The sequence below is a fragment of the Macaca thibetana genome, chromosome 7 (assembly GCF_024542745.1).
Source record: "Macaca thibetana thibetana isolate TM-01 chromosome 7, ASM2454274v1, whole genome shotgun sequence".
NCBI classification, from domain to species: Eukaryota; Metazoa; Chordata; class Mammalia; order Primates; family Cercopithecidae; genus Macaca; species Macaca thibetana.
The window spans coordinates 126,146,939-126,170,259 of record NC_065584.1 but is presented as its reverse complement, the minus strand read 5'-3'; the positions used below and the strand labels follow the sequence as shown (position 1 = coordinate 126,170,259).

At 39.0% G+C, this 23,321-nt stretch overlaps 1 protein-coding gene across 19 annotated transcripts in view; it reads right to left on the bottom strand.

The window, feature by feature from the left end:
* MGA (MAX dimerization protein MGA) overlaps window positions 1–23,321 on the bottom strand; it is a 173,524-nt gene that overhangs the window by 63,770 nt on the left and 86,433 nt on the right. For 16 of the 19 annotated variants that reach the window (XM_050799316.1, XM_050799326.1, XM_050799313.1 and 13 more), the window contains 3 exons: window positions 6,312–7,260; window positions 4,381–4,459; window positions 4,167–4,265 (listed from right to left, as the gene is read on the bottom strand). In XM_050799316.1, the coding sequence (XP_050655273.1) occupies window positions 4,167–4,265; window positions 4,381–4,459; window positions 6,312–7,260 (1,127 nt within the window). The remainder of the gene's footprint in view (window positions 1–4,166; window positions 4,266–4,380; window positions 4,460–6,311; window positions 7,261–23,321) is intronic. The other 3 variants (XM_050799317.1, XM_050799319.1, XM_050799325.1) reach the window with 1 other exon arrangement.

Below are 23,321 nucleotides of genomic sequence, written 5' to 3'. Positions count from 1 at the left end.
TTCTCCTGTCTCAGCCTCCCAAGTAACTGGGATTACAGGCACATGCCACCAAACCCAGCTAATTTTGTATTTTTAGTAGAGCTGGAGATTCACCTAAGGGAATTTTTTAAAAAGAAGACTAGATAAATCTCTGGTGAAAAATAACTCCAAATAACTTACACAGATAGGCTACACTCAAGGAGGTACAATGTAACTTCTTGCACATTAAGTGTGAGCTAAGCATAATGACTTCCTTCCAAAGAGTACAGTATGGAGAGAAACGGAGGGCAGGGAGTCGGGAGTAACTTCACAGTGAATAAACTGACAATATCTCAGCCAGGTGATCAAGGTAACATCAATAGTGATAAATCATGCTTAATGTATGTACTCTTGATATGACAGGATAAGTCTCAACTGAGGGACATCTATAAAAATACCTAACTCTTCAAAACTGTCAAGGTCATTAAACACAAAATCTGAGAAACTGTCATAACCAGGAAGATCCTAAGGAGACATCACTACTAAAAGTACTGTGGTATCCTGAATGGGATCTTAGATGCAAAAAAAAAAAAGGACATTGGGTAAAAACTAAAGAAATCTCAATAAAGTATGAACTTTAAATAATAATATATCCGTACTGGTTCACTAACTGTAACAAATGTACCAATCTAATGTTAGATATTAATAGGAGAAATCCTGGATACTGAGAGAATTAGGAATGAGTAAAAAGAAAAAAAATCGGAATTCTCTGCACTGTGTTTCTTAATTTTTCTATAAATCTAAAACTCTTCTAAAATATAAAGTTTTAAAAACTGACAATAATTGACTTGGTAGCAATGAAGGAGAAATGCTTTGAACACACTTTTAAAATGCAAAGATAGATGATAATTTCAGATAAACTAACAGACTTCAAAAGCAGACCAACGTAGATATAGTAAATTTAGTATAGCAAACAAAAATATAGTACCATGGAAAGAAAAATTAAGAACCTTATTTTATTTTTAAGTAAAACTACCGACAACAATAAAAACATTTTCCCAGGCTTAATCAACACTGCTTTCCCAATTTTAAAGCAAACTCAAAAAGATTTTCTAGTTTTTCAAGGGTTTTCAGCTCAAAAGAAGTTTAAGTGCTATTTTCTAAATAATGAAATTATAGTTAATAGCAGGGCAAAGAAATATGACATTAAGTTGAAATTTAACAAATTATTTCAAGAATCAAATTTTAGAGATGAACCTAGAATACTTTATCTTCAGAGCCCTGGGATTGGCATCACCCAGTTACTACAAATATTTGGCCAAATTAACTTATTCTTTAGAAACTGTTTAAGTCTAGCTTTTTTTTTTTTAGACAATGTCTCCCTGTGTCACCCAGGCTAGAGTGCAGTGGCAGGATCTCAGCTTACTACAACCTCCACCTCCTGGATTCAAGCTATTCTCCTGCCTCAACCTCCTGAGTAGCTGGGATTGCAGGCGCTCACCACCACACCCGGCTAATTTTTTGTATTTTTCGTAGAGACAGGGTGGCCACGCTAGTCTCGAACTCCTGACCTCAAGTGATCCACCCGCCTTAACCTCTCAAAGTGCTGGAATTACAGGCCCGAGCCACCGAGCCTGGCCCAAGTATGGCTTTTTAAAGGAAGTCAAGGTTGGGGAGAAAAATATGCCAAAATAAAATAGAGGAATAAAAAAAATCCAAAACAGGACTCCACCTCACACATTGAAAATTAAGTACCAGAGAGATTACAGATTTAATTATTTTTAAAAAAACAAAACTATGTCAGCATGTAGTTGAATAAATTTTAACAACCTTAGGATTAAATACAAACTTGCACCAAATGCAGAATCTATAAAGAAGGTGAAAAATAATAGCTCACAGATATGTTTCGTTTGGCTGTGTTTTTGAAGTTTTGAGTTAGATGCCCAAAAAACTATTAGCAGCCACCACTTCAGAGACATCACATAGCCACTCCAGCTTCTACTGAACTATAGGAAGACCTGAGAATTTTGGGCCCATTTTTCCATATGACAAGAATCCACTGATGCAGTTGTCCCTTTCGAAGAAGTGCCTGTACTCTACCCCACCAGAGTCTAACTCTACCCCCCAAATTCAGGCTAATTTCACTATATATGGTACCTAGTCAGTTTCCATAAACACTGGCCTTTGAACACCCCATTCCATTAAGGAAAAGATTACAAATTTGACTAAGTTGTCTATAAAAGAAAGAAAAACAGTCAAAGCTTTGCCAACCAGCAAATACTAGGCAAATAAACCAGAGCAAAAGGACCAGCTGCAAGCACTGAATATATTTAACTCTAGAACTAAGGTTTTTTAAACGTGGGGATTAAGTTAAAAGAACACAATATAAATGTCATAATATTTTTATATTATCAAGAAAATAACAAAAAAAAAGGAAGTGGGAAAGGGAGAAGACAGGTTAAGTTAAAGATAGGAAGAAATGAAGGAAGGGGAGAAAAAAGATAGGGAGAAATAAAAGAATATTATTTAAATAAAATAGTAGACGTTAAAGCTGACAATAAACAGCAGCAAACGTTATCTGCAAGATTGCTATGATGTGACTGTCTATTACAATCCACAGCAATCAGCCCATATTGATTGATTGAGACTGGGATCTGCACACTTTAAGATCGCACTGTCATACAAACTGCCTTCCGTTAAAGCAAAAATTCTTCAGTATTACCATTCGATTTAGAAACTGAATGACCAGCATATAAATCTTTTGTTTGATAACTTGTAATGTTTAGATTCTCAGGTAAATAAACTACTAATTAGTGTAAATAGTCTAGACACCCTTCTGAAAATTGTTAAGAGTCAAAAACTCAAAAAACTACTCCAAGATGTGTATCTAAAATCAAAGATATTTGTAAGAAACTAAAAATTGGGGCACGGCCTAAAATTTTTCATTACATCCCAAAACAGGAAAATCAGTAGTGATCATGATGTTAATAACCATAGTAGATATGTTTTTTTAAAGATTAAGCAACATAATCAAGGCCAAGATAAAGCATTACAATAAAATAAAGATAACAATGAAAACTGCAGCCATAAAAAAGAATGAGTTCATGTCCTTTGCAGGGACATGGATGAAGCTGGACGCCATCATTCTCAGCAAACTAACATAGGAACAGAAAACTAAACACTGCATGTTTTCACCCATAAGTGGGAGATGAACAATGAGAACACATGGATGCAAGCAGGGGAATATCACACACCAGAGCCTGTCGGGGGGTGGGAGGCAAGGGGAGGGAGAGCATTAGGACAAATACCTAATGCATGTGGGGCTTAAAACCTAGATAACAGGTTGATAGGTACGGCAAACCACCATAGCACATGTAAAACTATGTAACCTGCACATTCTGCACATGTATCCCAGAACTTAAAATTTAAAAAAAAAAAAAAAAAGATAATGAAAATTTTAAATTAACTTCCCACTGGTACATCGAATATATAAAATAGATGTTTGCAGCCAAAACATGAGAGAGAAAAGTATTCTTCTATTTATACACCTAAATATATTACTAAAGGGCAAGGAAGACCCTTCCTCCAAAATTATAAAAACAAGCACGTAATTGGGAGACTGAGGCGGGTGGATCACAAGGTCAGGAGATGGAGACCATCCTGGCTAACATGGTGAAATCCTGTCTCTACTAAAAATACAAAAAAATTAGCCAGGCGCAGTGGCGGGCGCCTATGGTCCCAGCTACTCGGGAGGCTGAGGCAGGAGAATGGTGTGAACCCAGGAGGCAGAGCTTGAAGTGAGCCAAGATAGCACCACTGCACTCCAGCTGCCTGGGCAACAGAGTGAGACTCCGTCTCAAATAAACAAACAACCACATAAACAAAAGTAACTAAACTAAGATGAGAAATGCGGGAGGAGAATACCAGGTTGTAAGAATGAACAAAGAAAATATCACTTGCTTCACCATGACACATTTTTTTCTTACATAAGATAATAGGATAAAAAAGACCTAGACATGGTTTTTAAACTAAAGGGAAGAATTATGGAGACAGAGAAGAGAAAAATATGCAAACTGAAAGAGGTGCTGAAAGAAATGAAATCAAGGATAGAAAGAGGAAAAAAACAAAAAGAAGAGGAGAGAGGAAAAAGAGGAGAAACAGGGAAGAAAGAAAAAAGAAAACCAAAAAAAAAGTTGCCAGTCTATTACCTTCTTGAAGACCAGGATGTATCACCTGCTTGTGCCGCAAAGACTTCAAATCTTCTATCAACTCCTTTTCCAACTGGGAAATTCTTGCTCTGTAACCTACTCCCAAAATAAATAGTAATAAAATAAGCTACTGTACACTACAAACGAATGTTGAATGTTTCATTACTGGAGCCCAAACCACAAATACAACTCATTTTATACTATTTTATAATACCTGAGTCATTTGTGGTTGATGCCTGAAGACTAGAAGATTCTTCTGTTGTCCCATCAACTGCATGAATGTCTAGAGCTTCCTATACATCAAAAAAAAAAAAAAAAAAAGGTAGTTCATATTGCTTCTGAAAAATTAAATGTAAAACTGGATTAAAAAAAATTAAAGACCAGAAGGAAAATATGTCCATGCCTACAGTTACACTAAAATTGGAAGAACAGGAGCAATTTTTTCACACTTTTTGATATTTTCTAAGTGTTCTACATTAATATTACTTTAATAATCACAAGGGGGAAAGGGGAAAGTAAAAAAATGTGAATGTGATATCATACTGAGCTCACTGGCCTCAAAGTATATAATTTGTATGTTCATTTCTCATTGCCTATATTCAGATAGCTTACTCAGCTAACAAGGGAGGAAAAGAACAGCTAGAAGGGATTAAATATCTAACATCTGTGTAGTCAATTAAGACAGACAGACTGGCAGGGTGGCTCACACCTACAATCCCAGCACTTTGGGAGGCCGAGGCGGGTGGATCACAAGGTCAGGAGACTGAGACCATCCTGTCCACATGGTGAAACCCTGCCTCTACTAAAATAAAAAAATTAGCTGGGTGTGGTGACGCACACTTGTAGTCCCAGCTACTTGGGAGGCTGAGGCAGGGGAACTGCTTGAACCTGGGAGAGAGGCTGCAGTGAGCTGAGATTGTGCCACTGCACTCCAGCCTGGCGACAGAGCAAGACTCCATATCAAAAAAAAAAAAAAAAAAAAAAAAAAAAGAGGCCAGGCACGGTGGCTCACGCCCGCAATCCCAGCACACTTTGGGAGGCCGAGGCAAAAGGATCATGAGGCAGGAGATCGAGACCATCCTGGCTAACACAGTGAAACCCTGTCTCTACTAAAAATACAAAAAAAAATTAGCCGGGTGTGGTAGTGAGCACCTGCAGTCCCAGCTACTCGGGAGGATGAGGCAGGAGAATGGTGTGAACACAGGAGGGGGAGCTTGCAGTGAGCAGAGATTGCACTACTGCACTCCAGCCTGAGCAACAGACCGAGACTCCATCTCAAAAAAAAAAAAAAAGAAAAGAAAAGAAAAAAGGAAAGACTAGGCTTCTATAAAAATTTCAAAGAAAAATAATCTGGTTGAAGAGTCAGAGTGGAATAGAGAGACTGTCAATGTGTAAGACAGCAGAGTTAAGATGACTGTTAATATTTGGTTCTCCAATGGTACTCTACTACTACTACTGAAAACCGGGGACGGGAGCAGTGGCTCATGCATGTAATCCCAGCACTTTGGGGAGACTGAAGCAGGCAGATTGTTGGAGGTCAGAAGTTCGAAACCAGCTGGCCAACATGGCAAAACCCCGTCTCTACCAAAATTACAAAAACTAGCTGGGTGTGGTGGCACACGCCTGTAATCCCAGCTACTCATGAGGCTGGGGCACGAGAATGGCTTGACCCGGGAGACAGAGATTGCAGTGAGCTGAGATCGTGCCACTGAACTCCAGCCTGGGCAACAGAGCGAGAACTCTGTCTCAAAAAAAAAAAAAAGAAAAGAAAACCAGGAGGTAAAAGAAATGGAGTGTCGCCAAAGAGTTAGTAAATATTTCATGTATTTTTAGGCCTTTCCAAAATCCATAATGATGATAATTCCAGTAAGACCCGAAGATTTTTTTTAAACACAGCTATGCAAAAATCATGAACTGAAATCTAAGACATAATTTTTTAAGTCTATTCAAATGAAATATCTTAAGTTATTCTTATTAACTAAACCAAACATTTTGGAGACACTTCCCTCCCAACTCCACCCACCCATACACCCTCACAAATAGATGTCACAAAACTAGATTCTAAATCGAGTTAGTTACAAGCCAGTATACAATTCAAGTGCAACTAATTAGCCTTTAAAAGAATCCTGAAAATTACAATCTTACCTTTGATTCAAAGGAAACAAAGAGAACACCATCCACATCTTCCAGATCAGGCTTCACATCTGGAAAAGTACTCCCAGGGCCTACAGGTATATTCTTTGTAGAAATTAAAGACTTTCCTGTGTTTTTAGGTGGTCGTCCTGCCTTACAGAGTTTCAATTTTCGTGGCCTTCCTCTTTTTCCAGGGACATTTGGAGAGGCATTCTGATTAGCATTCACTACCTTTGGGGGTGTTGCAATCTTAAGCATAGTTGTTCTCTTTCTGCCCAAGTCCTCTTTTCCTGAAAGTAAGTCTCCAACTGAACCCTTTGAACTGTCAAGTATTCTTTCTGTGTTAATGCTATCAGATATATCAGGATATTTCCACTGAGAGTCTTTCAGTAAGGGATATTTTTGTACCACTCGGAGATCTGATGAATGTTTTCTAAGACCATTTTCTGATTCCTTGCCTAAGCAGAAGGCAGTCTCATTGGAATTTTCAATGTATGTAGGCAAATATTCCAATTCTGCCAACATAGAAGATTTATCCTTTCGAGATGTGGAAAGCATGTTATCAGGGAGTTCAGAAATCTTCACTGTGCTTCTAGTGACAGCACAGGGCTCCAGATAGACTACTGGCATCTTTCCAGTGTCTAATTTGAACATTTTAGCTTTAGCAACACCTGATGGGCTGCTTGGAAGCCATTTAGAAGATAGATAGTCAGCTTCTGGGTTGTCAACTTTATTGTGCCTCTTTAGCTGTTTCTCTAGTATAGGATCATCATCACTGTTTGAGTATACATCTGTCTCTTCATCTGTCTCTTCCTGTTTCACAGTGACCCCTTCTGGGCACTCACCAAGTTCGTAGTCGTAATCATCTAGAGGTTCCTCTTTAATAACAACATTGAAGCTTCCATTCTGGTCTAATGGTGAGGCTACATGGGAGTCATCTTCAAAATTGCTGGCAATAAGACTGGAGAGAGAGGGGAGAAAGGGATTTTAAAAGTACAAAATGATCCATAAACAAGACTCAAAGAGGAAAAAAAAAAAAAAAAGATGTTAGGAATCCAAGTAATACATCGGATTTCCTGAGTCATTCCTCAAAAACACTAAAAAACTCTAAAAATCCACATGATGATTAACAACCCTGTAAAGCAAACACACATCCATCACAACTAAGAATTGCAACAAACAGGAAAGGGCCATCAAACTGCCAGCTGATATTTTCCTGTATGTTTGAGATTAAATTCACATAACATAAAACATAATATTTCAGCTATTTTAGAATATACAATTCACTGGTTTTTAGTATAGTCTTGATGTTGCCAGATGATTTTTCAACTTTAAAATTGAAAAACTCACTTTCAATATAAAGATTTCACCACTAATTCTTCCAAAATAAAAGACAGAGCAGTTGAAGGCAAATACGTATGACCCAGATATATTGTGTATTAATTCATCAAAAAGCAATATAAACATCTAGTTTCCCCCTCCCTCCCAATCAGCCATTAAAAGTCTAAGAACTATATCAATGTATCTTGAGAAATAAAAGAAATAGTAGAAATAAAAAATTGGGTTAAGATTCCACATAACAGGTGTAATGGCTCACGCCTGTAATCCCAACACTTTGGGAGGCCGAGGCAGGCGGATCACAAGGTTAAGAGATTGAGACCATTCTGGCCAACATGGTAAAACCCCGTCTCTACTAAAACTAGAAAAACCAGCTGGGCGTGGCAGCACATGCCAGTAATCCCAGCTACTTGGGAGGCTGAGGCAGAATAATCGCTTGAACCCGGGAAGCGGAGGTTGCAGTGAGCTGAGATCACGCCACTGCACTCCAGCCTGGCGACAGAGCGAGACCCTGCCTCAAAAAAAAAAAAAAAAAAAAAAAAAAAAAAGATTCCACATAAAGTAATACGACTGGAATTAGAATTCTCAGCTTCAGAAATTCCAAAACTGCACCTCTCATTTCCCCCCACCAAAATATCCATACAAGTCAACATGTTAGCAGTACAGGAAAGCAGGATGAAAACTGCTTTGAGAAAAACTATACACACCCACTATATATATATTCACTAACAAATAATATGTATGTAACAAGGGACTGTGGGCATTTTTTTTTTAAATAGTTCAAAGTCTATGACTGATAATAGCATTTATAGCCAGGCATGGTGGCACATGCCTGTAGTAGCAGCTATTCAGAAGACTGAGGTGCCAGAACTGCTTGTGCCCAGGAGTTCAAGGCTGCAGTGAGCTACAATCACACCCTGAACTAAAGCATGGGCAAGAGCAGGACGCCTCCTCTAAAATAAATAAATAAAAATTTTAAAATTTTAAAAATAAGAAAACAGCATTTACGCAACTAAAATATTTTCCTCTGATCAGTCACTTTTTTTTTCTCTGAGATGGAGTCTTGCTCTGTCACCCAGACTCAAGTCCAGTGGCATGATCTCAACTCACTGCAACCTTCACCTCCAAGGTTCAAACAATTCTCCTGCCTCGGCCTCCTGAGTAGCTGGGATTATAGGCATGCACCACCACGCCCGGCTAATTTTTGTATTTTTAGTAGCAATAGGGTTTTACCATGTTGGCCAGGCTGGTCTCAAACTCATAACCTCATGATCTGTCCACCTCGGCCTCCCAAAGTGCTGGGATTACAGGCGTGAGCCACCACGCCCAGCCTAGTCACTTTTTTAAAAGTTAGGTAGGTAGGTTTCCATTAGTAGTGTGAAATAGCTCAGAGCAGACTGACCCTCCTCCACTTAGAACTAGAAAAGTTACACTAAACAGTTTTTTCCCCCCAGAATATTTCTTAAAATCTATTTGAAGACATCAAAAAGCCAGCAAGGCAGTGATTTGAGGGGCAAAATCACAAGAAAAGGCAATAAAATTAAATACCCCCAATCAAGATATTTTCACCTCCATTACTTTTATTACTTATCTCCCTAAAATATTAAACTATATTTACATTACTTGCCTGTTCAAAAGCATTTCAAAGGCTTCTGAAACTAAAGAAAAAAGTATAAATATCTGGGATGTTTTTCAAAGCCCAATATAATTTATCTTCAGCCATTTCAGCCTCATCTTAAACAATAACCTGCATTATACTCCATAGGATCCAATCACACGGAAAATATTACATTAGTGTCTCTGTCCAATAAAATACATTTTCAACACCAATCCATCATTAATGAATGAAGCACTATTTTTTTCACTACTTGCTAACCCAATTAAAGTCACTGTCTTTGTAAAACTTTATAAAACTTAAAATAGGCACTAGCAATTACTACATGAATGTGTAGTTACTTGTTCCTTGCACAATTTCTACTTAAGATTTTAACCTTACTTCAAAATCCTCCAACAGAAGCCGGGTGTGGTGGCTCACGTCTGTAATTCTAACCCTTTGGGAGGCAGAGGCAGGCAGATTGCCTGAGCTCAGGAGTTTGAGACCACTCTGGGGGCAACATGCTGAAACCCATCTCTACTAAAACAATAGGCTGGGTGCAGTGACTCACGCCTATAATCCTAGCACTTTGGGAGGCTGATGCGGGCGGATTAACTGAGGTTAGGTGTTCAAGACCAGCCTGACCAACATGGTAAAACCCCGTCTCTACTAAAAACACAAAAAATTAGCCGGGTGCAGTGGCGCACACCTGTAATCCCAGCTACTCGGGAGGCTGAGGCAGGAAAATCGCTTGAATCTAGGAGGCAGAGGTTGCAGTGAGCTGAGATCACACCACTGCACTCCCGCCTGGGCAACAGAGCAAGACTTGGTCTCCAAAAAAAAAAAAAAAAAAAAAAAAAAAAAAAAAAAAGGCAGGCTTTGTGGTGCACACCTCTAGTCCCAACTACTCAGGAGGCTAAGGCAGGAAAATTGCTTGAACTTGGGAGGCAGAGGTTGCACCACTGCACTTCAGCCTGGGCAACAGAGTGAGACTCCGTCTCAAACTAAAAAAAAAAAAAAAAAAAAAAAAAAAAAAAAAAAGAAAAGAAAAAGAAAATCCTCCAATGGAAGATTTCCACCTCCAGTTAGAATGTGGAAGATCACAAAAGATCATCACTTTTGCCGAAACAATGAGAAGACACTAAGTAAATTATTTTTCTTACAAGATACTGAAAACATTTGGACATAAATAAGTCTAAATGAAGTGAATTACAGAAGGGGACTAGCCTTCCCTAGGTGACCGGAGATAGCTACTGCTTTCAACCCTAAGCAGCATTTGCACTGCGTGAACATAGAGTAAGGAGAGAAAAAAGCAACTATAGGCAAAGGATCTGCAAAACCACGGAAAAACCAACTTTTAATGCCCGAGCATGGGCAGAATCTCGAGGATCCCAAATAGAAAACTAGTTCTCACTGCTGTCCAATTACCACCCACTCCAGAGGACTTCTGCAGAATAAAACAGCGTGCTGCAGAAAGGCTGGCCTGGAAATAAGAGAACATGTAGTCTACCAATGCTTAGGTCCTAAGGTCCTGCCAGGGATAGAAGACCAATCACTCCTCCCTTGACACAGCTGAAACGTGAGGTGAGCTGAAATTTACAGAAATAGGAAGCCACTTGAAATCACCTTGACTAGAAGAACAGAGAAACAAACAAACAAAAACAAACCGTGTCAGAGATCTCTGGGACAACATGAAATGATCTAACATACTAGTAACCGCCCTTCCAAAAACACAAGAGAAACAAAGTGAAGAAATACTTGAAAAGAAAATGAACAAAAATCTTCAAAAGCAAAAGATTTTATCCCACAGATCCAAGCTCAGTAAGCAACAATGAAGGACAAACAGAAGGAAAAAAAAAAAAGTCATTATCTAGGCACATCAAGGTCAGGCTGCTGAAAATGAAAGACGAAGCGAAAAATCCTGAAAGCAGCAGAGGGAAAAACAGACATTACACTGGAGGAACAACAAAAAGAACAACAGACTGACTAGTGACTCACTGGAAAGTCAGAAGACAATATACTTTACCCCACATCACGAAGTGTTGAAAGAAAAACTCCCAATCTAATGTTCTATATCTATCAAAAGAAGCCTTTAAACTTGAAGACATTTTCGGACAGCTGAGATCATTTAGACTGCATAAAAATAACTCCTCAGCTCAGAAATAAGACAAAGATATCGGTTCTTGCCACTTCTACTTACTTGTACTAGAGATTCTATCAGGATGATCAGGCAAGAAAAAGAAATAAAAGGCATCCAGATTGAAGAGGAAAAAGCAAAACTACCTCTACTCACAGGTAACATGATCTTGTATATGGAAAATACTAAAGAATTCACTAAAGAACTATTAGAACTAATCAGTTTACCAAGATTCCAGGATCCAAGGCACACACACACACAAATAGTTTTTCTACAAACTAGCAATGAATATCAAAAGTGAAATGAGAAAATAATTCCATTTTACAATAGCATCAACAAGAATAAAATAGGAATAAATTTAATAAAAGAAGTTCAAGACTTATACATAGAAAACTATAAGGCTGGGCGCGGTGGCTCAAGCCTGTAATCCCAGCACTTTGGGAGGCCGAGACGGGCGGATCACGAGGTCGGGAGATCGAGACCATCCTGGTTAACACGGTGAAACCCCGTCTCTACTAAAAAATACAAAAAACTAGCCGGGCGAGGTGGCGGGCGCCTGTAGTCCCAGCTACTCGGGAGGCTGAGGCAGGAGAATGGTGTGAACCCGGGATGCGGAGCTTGCAGTGAGCTGAGATCCGGCCACTGCACTCCAGCCTGGGTGACAGCGCGAGACTCCGTCTCAAAAAAAAAAAAAAAAAAAAGAAAAGAAAACTATAAAACATTGTTGAAACAAAGACCAAAATAAATAGAAAAATATCCCACGTTTATGGGAAAAAAATATTTCATATTGGTAAAACAGCAATAATCCCTAAAGTGATCTACAAATTCAATGCAATATCTACCAAAATCCTATCTGTGACTTTTTTTTTTTTAAAGCGACAAACAAACTGACCCTAAAATTCACATGAAAATGCAAGGGATCCACCAAAAAAACCAAAGCAGTCTTGAAAATTAGAAACAAAGTTCTCAGAGGACTCACACTCCCAGGTTTCAGCTTATTACAAAGCTACAGTAATTAAGACAGTGTGTCTATTGGTTTGGTTGGGTTTTGAGACAAGGTCCTACTCTGCTGCCCAGGCTAGAGTGCAATGGCGCTGTCATACATCACTGCAACCTCAAATTCCTGGAAACAAGTGATCCTCCCACTTTAGCCTCTCGAGTAGCTGGGACTACAGACACATACCACTGCACCACTCAGCTATTATTTTTATTTTTTTGTAGAGACAGGTTCTCTTTAGTAGAGACGGGGTTTCACCATGTTGGCCAGACTGGTCTCAAACTCCTGTGCTCAAGCTATCCTCCTGCCTTGGCCTCCCAAAGTGCTGAGATTATAAGCATGATCCACCGTGCCCAGTCAGCAGTGTGATACTGACATAAGACTAGATACACAGATCAACTAACGGAATTGCAAGTCCAGAAACAAATGCCCACATTTATGTCAACTGATTCAATTGCCAAGGTGCCAAGACAATTTAACAGAGGAAAAAATGGTCTTTTCAACACAAAAAAACTGTGTTCATGCAAAGACTTGTACACAAATGTTCACAGCAACATTATTCATAACAGCCAAAAACTGAAAACCTTACTGTCCAACTGATGAATAAATAAAATGTGGCAATATCCACACAATAAAATATTATTTGACAATAAAAAGAAACAAAGTACAGATACATGCTACACATGGATGAATCCTAAAAACATCAAGTTTAAGTAAAACAAGTTAGGCACGAAAGACCACATATTAAATGATACCATTTATATAAAATATCCAAAATACGCAAATCTACAGAGACAGACAGGTGGTTGTGTTGGATTGGGTGGAGCTTGAGAGTAGCTGAGGGAAAATGGGAAGTTACTTTAATGAGTTTTCTTCCTGGGGTGCTGAGAATGTCCTAAAACTGACTGCAGCACTGAAGTAATGGTTGCACAATCCTGTGAATATATTAAAAACCATTGAACTCGACACTTTCAGTTGGTCGGTGAATTTTATGTAGATTTTATTGTACGTGAATTATATCTCAATTTTTTAAAAGTTTTTAAAAAATAACTCTTAAAGGAAGTTCTTCAGACTGTTAGAAAATGAAACAATATGGGCCAGGTGTGGTGACTGAGGCTGAGGTGGACGGATCACTTGAGGCCAGGAGTTCAAGACCAGCCTGGCCAACATGGCAAAACCCTGTCTCTACTAAAAATACAAAAATTAGTCAGGCTTGGTGGTGCACACCTGTAGTCCCAGCTACTCGGGAGGCTAAGGCAGGAGAATCACCTGAACATGGTAGGCAGAGGTTGCAGTGAGCTGAGATAGCACCACAGCACTCCAGCCTAGGGGACAGAGTGAGATCCTATCTCAAAAAAAAAAAAAGAAAAGAAAAAAATGAACCAAAATAAACACAGATCCAGAAACAAATGAAAATAAATAAATAAATAAGTAGATATTAAAGACTCTTTCTTATATTATTTAAACGACTACTGACTGACTTCTTCTTATTTTTAAGGAGAGAGGGAAAGAGGGAGAGGAGAAGGAGAGAGGGAGAGAAGGAGAAAGGGAGAAAGGAAGGGAGGAAAGAGAAGGGAGAAGGGAGGGAAAGAGGTAGGGAGAGGAAGAGGGAGGGAGGGCAAGGGAAGGCAAGAGGGTGAGAGCGAGCCAGAGAGAGGGAGAGGACACACACCGACCACTGACTGTTTAAAGCAAATAAAGTAACAAGGTTTAGAGGCTTATATCACATAGAAGGACATCAACTATAACTGCATTAGCAGTTCGTATTCAAATTATATTCAATAAATTAAGGATGCACATTGTAATTCATATAACCACTGCTATATACTGAATTGTGTCCCCCACCAAATTTGTATGTGGAAGCCCAAACAGGGCTTTACGAGAAAATTAGGGTTAAAAGATGTTTTAAGGATGGGACCCTAATCCAACAGGATGGTGGGCTGATACGAAGAGGAAAAGAGACACCCCCCGCTCCTCCTATATGTGGACATAGCAAGAAAGCAGCTATATATGTAAGCCAAGATGAGACATGAGAAACCAAACCCTGCCAGAACTTTGATCTTGGACTTTCTAGCCTCCAGAACTGTGGGGAAAAAAAAAAAAAACTTCTGTTGCTTAAGCCAGCCAATCTATGATATTTTGTTATTGCAGCCTGAGTAGACAAATGCAACCACTAAAAAAATTACAAAGAGGTAATGTTTATATAAATGAAATTTGAAAAGCTCAATTCACACAAAAACAGGGAAAGATAAACAGATAAGAGAGGCAGGAAATAGTAAGATGACATGGTTAAAACTCAGCTACATAAGTAATGGCATTAAATGTAAATGAACAAAACAGTCCAATTGTAACAGGGGATAAAGAAACAAGTCCAACTATAAGCTATTTAAAAGAGTTGCAACATAAATTCAAGGAAGAAGAATTAAAATACAAGGAGGGAAAAAGATAAACTATGCAAAAATTTATCAGAAGGAAACCAATATGGCTCAATAACATCAAAGTAGACTTTAAAATAAGGAGTTTCAGGCCAGGCACAGTAGCTCATGTCTGTAATCTCAGTACTCTGGTAGGACAAGGCGGGTGGATCACTTGAGGTCAGGAGTTCGACCTGGGCAACACGGTGAAACCCCATCTCTACTAAAATACAAAAAATTAGCTGGGCATGGTAGTGCCTGCCTGTAATCCCAGCTACTTGGGAAGCTGAGGCAGGAGAATCACTTGAACCCAGGAGGCCGATGTTGCAGTGAGCCGAGATCGCGCCATTGCACTCCAGCCTCAGCAACAGAGCGAGACTCCATCTCAAAACAAAATAAAAATAAAATAAATAAGGAGTTTTATCAGAGACAAGGAGGCACATAATTAAAACTTTATGAGCTCAATTCACCAAGAAAACATTAACAACCCAGAAGTGTATGTACCTAAATCATATAGCTTCAAAATATTTGAAGCAAAAATCTATAGTACCAAAAAGAGAAACAGACAAATCCACAACTATAGTAGGAGATTTTAACCCATCTTTCTCAGTAACTGACATTAAAAAAAACAGGAAGCAGAAGAACTGAATAATACTATCAATCAAACTTACTTGATAAGCCTTTATAGATTATATCCAACAACTGTACAATACACACATCCTTTTCAAGTATACATGAAGTATCAATTAGAAACAGATCACATGCTAGACAATAAAGCAAACCCTTGATAAATATCCAAAGATTGTAAGCCATATATTCGTTGACAACAATGGAATCAAACTACAAATCAATAACAAACATCAACTCAACATTTCAAATGTGTAGAATGTGCCTAAAGTAGTGCTCAAGAGTCAAATGTATAGTTTAAAATATATACAAATGAAAAAGTCTTAAATAAATTATCTAAGACAGGAGTTGATAAATTTTTTCTGTAAAGGGCTAAACAGTAAAAATTTTAGGCTTTGCAGTCCATACAGTCTCTGCTCCAACTACTCAACTCTGCCATCTTAGCACAAAAAACGCTACAGACAATACATAAACAAATGAGCATGACTGTCTTCCAAAAAATAGGACACTGAAATTTGAACTGTAATTTTCAATCACAAACAACTGTTCTTTTGTTTTTTTCCCCCAACTACTGAAAAGTGTAAAAATCATTCTTAGCTTACAAGCCAAGTAAAAACCAGTGGTAGGCACATATGATCCATGGGTCTTAGTCCACCAAACCCTAATCTAAGGAAAATTAAAGCAAAAACAAGTAAAGGAATTAATGATGAGAGAAAAATCAACGAAATAGAAAAAAACAAAGAACTTGAAGTCATGATTTGAAACCTGCCAACAAGAAAACTCTGTGGCTTCACTGATAAATTCTATCAAATACATAATGAAAAAAAAAAACAATCTTGCACAAACTCAGCACATACAGAGAACAGAACACTTTGCAACATGTTTTATGAGGTAACCATGACCCTACTGCTAACACATCAGAAATAAAACTATAAACAAATATCCCACATGAATTTTGTACAAAAATCCTCAATAAAATATTAGCAAATTGAAACCAGTAACATTAAAAAGGATGATATCATCATGGCCAGGTAATGTTTAGCCCAAGAATGTAAGAGTGGTATAACATCATCACTCCTCCCCTCTAAATCAATGTTAATTCACCATATTAACCAAATAAAAGGGGAAAAACATATGATATTTCAATGGATTTAGAAAAATCATTTGATGAAATTCAATACTCATTCTTAACAATACTCAGGAAAATGAGTAATAGTAGGAAAGTATTTCAATGTGATAAAGAGCACTACACAAAAACTATACCCAATATGCAATAAAAACACAGAGTGAGTTTCTCTAAGATCAGGAGACATGAATGACCACTCAAATTTTTTTTTATTTTAAGATAGCATCTCACTGTGCTGCCCATGCAGTGGTACAACCATGGCTCACTGCAACCTCAACCTCCCAGGCTCAACTCAAGCTATCCTCCCATCTCAGACTCTCAAGTAGCTGGGCCTAGAGGTGTGTGCCACCATGCCCAGCTAATTTTTTAAGTTTATAGAGATGGGGGTGGGCTGGGTGGGTGTCACTATGTGGCCAGGGCTGCTCTCAAGCTCCTGAGCTCAAGTGATCCTCCTGCCTTGGCCTACCAAAGCGCTGGAATTAAAAGCGTAAGCCACTGCACCTTGCCTCAAAATTTATTTTCAACACAGTACTGGGAGTCCAAGCAATACAATAAAGCAAGAGAGAGAACAGTCATAAAGATTGGAAAGAAGATATAAAACTAATTTTGTTCACAGGTAACAATGCATATGTAGAAAATTTCTAAAGGAATCTATAAAGTAGTAAAAATCAGCTGAATTTCTATATACTATCAAAACTGAATTTTTTTTTTTTTTTTAAGACAAGAGTCTTGCTCTGTCACCCAGGCTGGAGGGCAGTGGCACAATCTCGGTTCACTGCAAGCTCCATCTCCCAGGTTCGTGCCATTCTCCTGCCTCAGCCTCCTGAGTAGCTGGGACTACAGGCGCCCACCACAACGCCCGGCTAATTTCTCTTTGTAACTTTAATCGAGACGGGGTTTCACCGTGTTAGCCAGGATGGTGTCGAACTCCTGACCTCATGATCCACCCTCCTCGGCCTCCCAAAGTGCTAGGAATACAGGCGTGAGCCACCGTGCCCAGCGAAAATTGGAAATTATTTTAAATGCCAATTACAAGGATCAGTTTTTAAAGCACCTAGGAATAAGTTTAATTAAAGACTGAAAATAATGGATTATGGTTGAGATAAACTAAATAAGATGTAAATAAACAGAGATATACACCATGTTTATCAGAAGATTCAATGATGTCAAGATATCAAGTCTTTTCAAATGGATCTATTATTCAAGGCAATTCCAGTGGTTTTTTTCACAGAAACCGACAAGCTGACTCAAAATTTATGTGGAAATACAAAGAACCTAGAATAATTCTACCAAAATAATGGGAAGTTCAAAGGCTTACATTACCAGATTCTAAGACTTACTATAAACCTACTATCAGTAAGACAGCATGGTATTGCCCAAAATAATAGAAAACATGGACAAACAAATCACTGGAACAGAATTTAGTATAAAATAAACCTACCTGTACACATATAGTCACCTGATTTTCCTAAGCAACAATGCAATTTAATGGAGAAAATATTTTCAATAAGTGATGCTAGAGCACCTAGCCATCTGCATGGAAAAATATGAACGCTGACCCTTCACAGCATGTACAAAAATTATTAATAATTCAAGATAGATCACAGACTTAAATGTGAAAACCAAAACTTCCCCCTTTCACGTATTTCACTTAACTGATGAAAACAGCTATCTCTTTATCAATTTTTTTACAACTTTACTGTATAAGTTACATAATATAAAACCCACCCGCATTTTAAGTGTTAACTCAATAATTTTTAATAAATGTATGTTATTAGCCATTACCAAAATCCAGTTTCCCTTTATTTGTTTTTTAAAGGTTAAGCAAGCAAAAACTACAGAAAAGCCACAAGTCAATCGATTTCCAGAATCAAGCCCACTCTTTTCCGTTTCCCAATTATCTCAGTTCTTATGTATATCACATATAAATGACATTCTATATCAAGTAATTTAAGATTAACGCTTAAATAACTTGCTGTTGTTCTCTCGGTATCTTCGCGTTTCAAGACATAACTCTCATAATGTAGAAAAAAAATTTTTTATCTTCTTTTCATTTAGCACACAACACGCAGTTTGTTTGCAGTAGCTGGGAAACCCCCTGAGGCTAGATCTTGGCTGCTACTGCAATAACTGCTTTCACATCTTCCTGAGAAATTGAACTTGCTAAGTTATAAACACTCTAAGAAAGGATTTCTTCTATTTTCCAACAAAAACTTTATACATAATACACGAAACCTTGCCTTGGGGAGAGAATTTTACAAACAGTTAAGTTTCATTCTTCTAAGAAGTCTCTTTTATCCAAATAAATTAGGCAAAAGAATACCTAGGCAAAAATCAATGAATTACAAACATCAATTAAAAGGATTTTTTTGTTGGCATTATGTAATCAATGCAACAAATAACACTACATATTAATGTGTGACAATACCAGCCACTCTAAGACACATTAAGAAAGTTTTAAATACTCCTGATAAACTCATTCACTTAACATTTGCTGAATGCCCAGTAATGCCAGACATTCTGTTAGGCACAGAGATTAACAAAGTAAATAAAGCACTGTCTCTACATTCAAGAAATTTACAAGCCAGTGCGGGAGACAGACAAGTAGACAATATGATGTAATTTAACAGATGCTATGATTAAACATACATATAGGCAGTAAGGGTGCACATAAGAACCACCAATATTATAGCACCTTCCATAAAACTGGTGCTTAGCATGCCCTGTGTAACTAACCTGCACATTCTGCACATGTACCCAGGAACTTAAAATAAAATAAAAATAAATTTTTTTTTGGCCGGGCACGGTGGCTCAAGCCTGTAATCCCAGCACTTTGGGAGGCCGAGACGGGCGGATCACGAGGTCAGGAGATCGAGACCATCCTGGGTAACACAGTGAAACCCCGTCTCTACTAAAAATACAAAAACTTAGCCTGGCAGGCACCTGTAGTCCCAGCTACTCGGGAGGCTGAGGCAGGAGAATGGCGTGAACCCGGGAGGCAGAGCTTGCAGTGAGCTGAGATCCGGCCACTGCACTCCAGCCTGGGTGACAGAGCGAGACTCCGTCTCAAAAAAATAAATAAATACATAAATAAATAAATAAATAAATTTTTTTAAAAAAAGGAAAGGGGAAAAAAAAATAAAACTGGTGTTTAGGCTGTGCACGGTGGGTCATGCCTGTAATCCCAGCAGTTTGGGAGGGCAAGAAGGGCGGACTGCTTGAGCTCAGGAGTTCGAGACCAGCCTGGGCAACATGGCGAAATCCCGTCTCCACAAAAAATACAAAAAATAATTAGTCAAGTGTTCACGTCTGTAGTCCCAACTACCTACCTATGGGGCTGACGTGAGATGATCACTTGACCCCAGGAGGTCAAGGCTGCAGTGAGCCAAGATGGTGCCACTGCACTCCAGCCTGGGTGACAAAGTGAGACACTTATCTCCAAAACAAAAACAAAAAAACCTAGTGCTTTAATTAAGAGAAATGTAGAGTACAGAAGAAAATAAAAGAGCTCTTGGCAGGCCAAGGCAGGAGGATTGCTTGAGCCCAGGAGGCCGAGACCAAACTGGGAAACACAGTGAGATCTTGTTTCTACAAAAAATAAAAATAAAAATAAAAAATTAGCCAGGTGTGGTGGTGCACACTTGTAATCAGTTCCAACTACTCAGGAGGCTGAGGTGAGAGGATCACTTGAGGAAATCAGGAGACCGAGGTTGCAGTGAGCCATGGATTGTGTCGCAGCACTCCAGCCTGGGTGACAAAGCAAAACCCTGTCTCAATTTAAAAAAATAAAGCACAGTACAATGATGAGAACTACCGTACCAACATTTATAACTGTGAAATTTCATAATATGAGGAATCAACAAAAGGTTCTGAAAGCAGAAGGGGGAAAGGTTACATTCAAATAGCCAGAGCAAATCATGGCATCAAACTTCTCAACAGGAAACTGGGAGGCAACAACACATTTTCAAAGAACTCGTTACAGAAACAATTTTATAAAATGTGAAAAGCAGAATAAAGCCTATTACCAACATATAAGAAGAAACTGAGGGGTGACGAGAGGTGAAGCTGGGAACTATTTTCATCATAAGTAATTTTACTTAAACATCTTAAAATTCTATGTTCCACAGATACTTTCTAAAGAAACTACTGAAAAATGAACTTCACAAATCAACAAAAACAACACAAACCCAGTAAAGACAGCCTAAGATATGGTACACAAAAGAACCTACAGGGCCAGGTGCAGTGGCTCACACTTGTAATCCCAGCACTTTGGGAGGCTGAGGCAGGAGGATCACTTGAGGTCAGGAGCTCAAGACCAGCCTGGCCAAAATGGTGAAACCCCGTCTCTACTAAAAACACAAAAATTAGCACGGCATGGAGGCATGAGCCTATAGTCGCAACTACTTGGGAGGCTGAGGCAGTAGAATCCCTTGAACCCAGGCAGCAGAGGTTGCAGTGAGCCGAGATCACGCCACTGCACTCCAGTCTGGGCGACAGAGCGAGACTCCATCTCAAATAAATAAATATATATACATACAAACAAACAGACAAATAAAAAGAACCTATATGAAAATAGCAAATGTAAAGTTAGCAGGACGACAGCAAAGGAAAATCCCAAGATGGCAGCTTGGTAGGGGGCTAGAGAACAACCAGAACAGATTGGCAAAGGAGAATAAAGAGCTCCCGAAGTACGCAGAGGAGGTACACATAAAAATTTACTTTCAATAGAAGAATATGTGTATGCACATATATGTATGAATGTGTGTGTGCGTATGAATGAACCAAAAGATTTTATTAAAGAATGTAGGTAGAAGAGGGGCCCAGTCGCTCACGCCTATAATCCCAATACTTTGGGAGGCCGAGGCAGGCAGATCACCTGAGGTAGGGAGTTGGAGACTAGCCTAATTAACATGGAAAAACCCCGTCTCTACTAAAAATACAAAATTAGCCGGGCGTGGTGGCGCATGCCTGTAATCCCAGCTACTCGGGGGGCTGAGGCAGGAGAATCGCTTGAACCTGGGAAGCGGAGGTTGCAGTGAGCCGAGATCGAGCCATTGCACTCAAGCCTGGGCAATAAGAGCAAAACTCCGTCTCGGGGAGGGGGGAAAAAGGAATGTGGTCTATAGAATAAGCACCAGTACATATAAAATTACAAATATAAAAAAAAAAGGCAATAATTAACTACTACAAAACAAAGTTAGAAAATTAACTCATAGTGGAACATTTGGCTCAGCAGTAGAGAGTATTTATCTTATTAAAAAAAGGGATTATTTGGCCAAGCATGGTGGCTCACACCTATAATCCCAGCACTTTGGGAGGCCAAGACAGGAGGATCACTTGAGCGCAAGAGTTCAAGACCAGCCTGGGAAACAGCTGAAACTCCATCTCTACAAAAATAAAAAAATTAACCAGATGAAGTGGCCCACACTTCTAGTCCCAGCTACTCAGGAGGCTGAGGTGGGAGGATCACTTGAGCCTGGGAGGTTGAGGCTGCAGTGAACTGTGATCACCCACTGCACTCCAGCCTGGGCAACCAAGTGAGACTCTGTCTCAAAAAGAAAGAAAAATTAGTTGACCAAAAATTATGATAATGATACTAAGAGAATTTAAAAAAAAAAAAAAAAAGGAGTAACTATACTAAGAGGATTTAAAAAGAGTAACAACTAAACGGCCTACATATTGTACTAGAAAATAATTATTTAAACGGATTACATGTAAAATTGATAATTATTTGGCATTATGCATATGACCCAGACAGAGGCAAATACCACAAGAAATAGCTAAGATGGAAAAACTAATTTCCTCTATGAAGAAAACTAGGGGTGAAAAACGGTAAAGCAAGTCACTACTATTTTTCATCATAAGTGATTTTTTCTAATCTTTTTAAATTATGTATTATGTATTTGCTGTATAATGAGCTTGCCTGGTCTTTGTCCAGGGTTCCTGGTACAAAGCTTCTAAAATATTTGGTATTTCCAGAGTGACAGAAGGGACTGTCATTCACGAGCCCACTGGCTCACATCTGAGTTTATGCTAATGACATGACCTGTGGCAGACCCCCTAAATAGATCCAGGATGGCGCTGGTCTCCAAAAAGAACACTGTGATTAAAGAACTGGGACTCTGAGCCAGCTCAACCTCTAGGGTGGGGAAAAGAACTGAAGATTAAGTTCAATCACAGATTTTGTCAATTACCCCTACATAATGAACCCCCAAAATTTTTTTTTTTTTTTTTTTTTTTTTTTTTTTTGTTGAGACGGAGTCTCGCTCTGTCGCCCGGGCTGGAGTACAGTGGCCGGATCTCAGCTCACTGCAAGCTCCGCCTCCCGGGTTTACGCCATTCTCCTGCCTCAGCCTCCCGTGTAGCTGGGACTACAGGCGCCCGCCACCTCGCCCGGCTAATTTTTTGTATTTTTAGTAGAGACGGGGTTTCACCGTGTTAGCCAGGATGGTCTCGATCTCCTGACCTCGTGATCCGCCCATCTCGGCCTCCCAAAGTGCTAGGATTACAGGCTTGAGCCACCGCGCCCGGCCGAACCCCCAAAATTTTTAATACCAAAGCTTAATAAAGCTTCCTGGTTGGTGAACACATTGATGTCCCAGAAGGGTGATGTATCCTATATGTTTCCATGTGGAGAGGGCATGGAAACTCCGCATGTGAGACCCTCCCAGACCTTGTTCTTTACGTCTCATTAGGCTGGTTCTAATTTGTATTCTTCACAGCAAAATTCTAATTCTAAATACAGCATTTTCCTGAGTTCTGTGAGTCTAGTGAATTAGTGAACCTGAG